Here is a 4,633-nt window from a genome sequence, read left to right on the forward strand (position 1 = left end):
GAGAGAGAGAGAGAGAGAGAGAGAGAGGCACCTCTTACAAAGCCCTGGCTAGGTATTTAGTAGAATGGAGAGAGGGGCACCTCTTACAAAGCCCTGGCTAGGTATAGATGGGCAGTAAAAAGTACCTTTGAAGGGCTAGCTGTTCTGCGCATGTATGCTAAATATGAGATATGATTGAGCTTTAGTTGTACACAAGTGACATAGGACCTCATGAAGGCTCGCCGAGAAACTGCTACTATTTCCTACGTGCATGCATGCATGCATTCATGGATGCAATGCCAAGCATCTGCACTACCAAGAAGCAAACGCCATGCTCAATGGCGTTGGTGAGAGCTTAGGAAACGCCAACAACATTGGCGTCCTGTGCTCACCCACTTCAGCAGTCGGCCTGCCATGGGCCATGCCAGTAACGCCCTAGCTTATGGCGTTTCTATATTGAACAGCAACACCCCAGCTTATGGCGTTTCTAAGTTGGGCAGAAACGCTAGCTAGCTCGACGTGTTTAAGTTGGGCAGAAACGCTAGCTAGCTCGGCGTTTTTAAGTTGGGCAGAAACGCCACGGGCTGTGGCGTTGCTAAAAGGGTCAGATCGTGAAATACTTTCATGTCGAGTTCAATTTGTGATAAAGATTGCTAATAAGGTCAAAACAGCGATTTCGGCCTAACATATGCATGTTACTAGTCTAAGTTACTCCTCACTGTGATCAGCCTTAGCTGGTTACGTAATTGCTGCATCGCCCAGCTAGTGAGTGAGATCAGGCTTCCCGAAGCAGCTTGCATTTTCGACGGACCGCCCCCGTCCGGCGGTCAACGACGCTTGTCTGCTCATCGTCGCCGCTTGTGCCGTGGCTCGTAGGGAGTAGCACAGTGTTGACGAATCGCATTGTTCCACGCTTGTGCATGGCGCTCTGCAAATTGATTAGACTGGACTTCCAATCGTGTACGTGTGCGCCGGTGAGGCGGGGTGGCCAGCAGCGTGGACTTCAGCGTGGTCGCCGGCCGCCGCCGGCGGAAACTTGCAGTGGGCATACATTTTCTGGGGGCTGAATGTGCTGTGCCCTGAGCTGCATGCTACCCTGATCGACCGAAGTATTCTTCACGACTCGGTGTGCATATATTTGTCCAAAGATTTTACGTGGCTGTGAATCAACCTGTGGTTGAGTTGGTTAGGTGGACAGTGGTATCCCCAACCCACCAGGATTCAAATCTTGGTGCTCGCATTATTCCTGGATTTATTTCAGGATTTCCGGCGATGCGCTTTCAGTGGTAGGAGACGTTTCCGTCGACGACGAAGCGCCTACGGTGGCTTCGTAAATCTCAAGATGATATGCCGGCTCAGTCTGTCGGAGGTGCTCATAGGGGTAGGGTGTGCGTGTGTGCGTTCATAGGGATGAGTGTATGCGCGTGTATATGAGCGCTTGTGTCTGTACTGATGCTCAAAAAAAAAGATAGTACGTGGCCGGTTCGAAATTCTCGAAACAAGGGTACGTGGCACTGACAAAAGGGATCGTGGGTTAAATGGACCGTTTGGTGCACGTACGCTAACGTAACGGTGGATGGTGCGATAAGCGGCAAAGAGACGAGGTTACTGGGCACAGCCACAGTCCGCCACGTATGTCAGAACCGGCACGCTCACCAGCAGCTACTGTGCCTACCTAGCTTGCTAGGGTGGCCATGCGCGTCGTCCGTCCAATCCGTGTGTCGGTCGGTCTGTTCATGCCGAGGCAGCAAGATGACGTACACGTACTACTGGCAGGTGGCCCGTTCCGTGCCACCGATGAAACCATATGGTGTGTCAAACGCTTTGAACGAATAGCATGCAATAACTGTCGTCGGTCTCATCGTTTTATTCCGGATAAGGTGCTGCTCAACGTCGGCGATATACCTGCCCCATGTGGGGGATCACGACGTGGACGACTCCGCGAACGTTGGCCAGCACCAGCCGGACCGACGTGGACGCACCACCGGTAAGATTTTGACACGCCGGTCGTGATGCCGAAACGTTCGTCGCGCCGGCCATCCAGAGTAGGAAAGCACCGTCCGGGGCCGAGCTGTTACGGTCGTGGACAAAGGCGCAAGGCACAGCCGTCGCGTCGTCACAGGCTACGAATAGTCCGTCCGAACACGATGAGGACACGCGCGCGGATCAAAAGACAGATTCATTTTGGATGAGCGGTCACGGTTTTTTTAGAAAAGAAGAAGGACCTCCGGTCTTTGCATCTGGACGATGTATGCAGCCACTTTATCAATTATTCACACAAGACTTACAAAGTCGTACAACGGTAAGACTAAAGCCATCGTCTAGGCAACATCGGTCGCTACTCCTGTCCAGTTGATGAAGGGATGTTGATAATCTCGGCCTAATATCAAACAGACCTCGCAGCCAAACCTAACATCTATGACCTGAGGTCTCAACCAGGACGCATGCCGTGTATGGGGCACCCATCAGTCCGGCGCAATCCTCAACCAGGACACATGCCGGATATGAGGCCACCGCAGCCACCTGTCACCAATCCATCTTCAGTGCTGTACTGCTGCATCTACCTTACCTGGTCTAGCTGTCGTCGACGCGAGACATCGCCACCTCCCTGCGCGCGTCCATCGTCACGCATCTGTCGGTCACGTCGCCGAGACCAGTCGTCGATGATGCGATAGATACCACGCCGCTCCACCACCTATCCACCCAAGTCGGTACCTGCTCCAAAACGATGCCTCCAACAAGTAGCGCGACGCCAGACGGACGCCATTGTCCGATCTGTGAAAACAGATCCAGGGTTTCTCCAGAGCAGGCGAAAGGAGTGACGCGACTTGCTATAGTGAAGTTCATTACCGAAAATCCCCTAACTGATAGCACTTAATTAACGACCCAGCCGGGCAAATGCCGGCATGCAGCGAGCCTACGCGGCCAATGGCGCCGGGAAGTACTTCATGGCACCGGCCTCAACAAGAGCTCCACGTAGCAGGTTGGTGGTCTCGTCGCCGGCCTTGTAGTCCAGGCTCTCGTCGTTGTAGATGTCCCATCATTTCTTCATGAGCATCTTAATGTCCTCCCTGTCCATGTTGGCCTCCTCGCCGGTGTACCTCCACGGCTTCGAACCCTGCATCATTCATGCATGCCATAGAAACATCGATCATGAATTCATAAATAAGATTCATCTGTGAGAAAATCGATGACAAAGGACGTACCGCAGCGCAGTAGTGCACGACCTTGACCTTCTCGAGCTCGACGTTCTCGTGGGGTGCCTCCAGGGCATGGCGAGCACCAGGTTGTACACCGGGGGGATGCGCTTGTACACGTCCCTGAAGAACATGTTGAGGAAGTCCTGCTCGGCGAAGGGGGTGGGATCAGTGACGACGAGCTTGTCGAGGAGGGCCTTGGCGGTGGCGAGGCTGGGCTCGTGCACGAACATGCCGGCGTTGAAGTAGAGCGGCGGCGGCGGCACGCCGAGCTCGCGCTCCGGCCACGCCACCCTGTCCGGGCACTGCTGGCAGTAGCCGATCTTGTACTGCGGTGTGTGGCTCCACGTCTTCTCACATAAGCAGTCCATGACGGCGTAGAAGCTGCCTTTGTCAAGGTCGAAGAGGTGGTCGATGCTGTCGAACATGTCCGTGTCCAGGTACACCATCCTCTCGTACTCCATGAACTGTTCGTACACCAGAATCAGTCAACATCTATCGATAAGATGGAGGAAGAGAGCTAGAGGTTAGTCAGTAGTACTATATATTGTACCTCCCAGATGCGGAGCTTGGAGTAGTTGATGACGTAGTATGCGATGGCGAACTGGGTCTGGCTCTCCGGTGGGTACACCGGCTCGATCTCGCGGACGAGGCAGCCCTGCTCGACCAGCTTGCGGCGGTGGTCTTCGGGGACGTCGGGGAGCACGGCCACCACGAGCGGGTAGGCGGAGTTGACGGCGCGGAGACCCTTGGCCAGGCCCACCACGCCCTTCCAGTAGTCGCCCGAGCCGGCGAGGAAGGTCACATAGGCCGCCCTCTTCGGCTCGTCCTCCACGATCCCCTTGAGCATGGGAGCCATGGCTCGCTTGATCTCTCTTGTCTTGCTTGAAAGGATGGATGGGATGGGTTCGTTGTGTGTTGTGGACTTGTGTGTGTTTGTGTTTGATGCTTGATGGTGGTGTGGTGCCTGCTGGCGTTTATATAGGCAACGGGGCGAGGGTAGTTCGAATAGATCCGCCATGAAATGGAAAGCATAACAAAAAGTATCTGGATTGGAATGTCTGAGATGGTGTTATTAAGACCGCCATGGCCCTTGATCTGTGGCACCACCTTCTCTATTACTGCGAGGTTGTTTGTTTTCAGGTACTTATTGGTTTAGGGACTTAAAAAGATCCCTATAAGTCCCATCTAAACCAAACAGGAGGGACTTATAGGGACTTAACGTGGGCATTTGGGACTTATGAAATAAGACTCTCAAGGAGAGTCTTATAGGGACTTATAATTGTAATATGGTTTAGGGACTTATAAGTCCCAGGAACCAAACAGGTAGGGACTTTTTAGGGACTTAGGACTTATAAGTTGGTACTAAAAAAAGTCCTATGACTTATGAACCAAACATGCCCTATAACCTTGGTTGATTTGTTTCGGTGGATAATAAGGTGACAAAAACCCAAACA

At 53.1% G+C, this 4,633-nt stretch overlaps 1 protein-coding gene across 1 annotated transcript; it reads right to left on the reverse strand.

The window, feature by feature from the left end:
- Window positions 1-2,211: 2,211 nt before the first annotated feature.
- On the reverse strand, window positions 2,212-4,111 carry LOC119364710 (galactinol synthase 3-like). The gene is made up of 3 exons (XM_037630211.1): window positions 3,730-4,111; window positions 3,186-3,643; window positions 2,212-3,097 (listed from the first exon to the last, which is right to left on the reverse strand). The coding sequence occupies exons 1-3, from the start codon at window positions 4,033-4,035 to the stop codon at window positions 3,028-3,030; spliced, it is 834 nt and encodes a 277-aa protein (XP_037486108.1). The 5' UTR covers window positions 4,036-4,111; the 3' UTR covers window positions 2,212-3,027.
- Between the last annotated feature and the right edge of the window lie 522 nt (window positions 4,112-4,633).

The sequence above is a fragment of the Triticum dicoccoides genome, chromosome 2B (genome assembly GCF_002162155.2).
Source record: "Triticum dicoccoides isolate Atlit2015 ecotype Zavitan chromosome 2B, WEW_v2.0, whole genome shotgun sequence".
Lineage (NCBI taxonomy): Eukaryota > Viridiplantae > Streptophyta > Magnoliopsida > Poales > Poaceae > Triticum > Triticum dicoccoides.

Excerpts from the sequence above, each read along its gene's own strand:
- LOC119364710 (XM_037630211.1), bottom strand. The coding sequence starts at position 4,035 with ATGGCTCCCATGCTCAAGGGGATCGTGGAGGACGAGCCGAAGAGGGCG. Across the intron at positions 3,644-3,729 it reads CCAAGCTCCGCATCTGGGAG|TTCATGGAGTACGAGAGGAT; the intron begins GTACAATATATA and ends GTGTACGAACAG. Across the intron at positions 3,098-3,185 it reads TCGTGCACTACTGCGCTGCG|GGTTCGAAGCCGTGGAGGTA; the intron begins GTACGTCCTTTG and ends TGAATGATGCAG.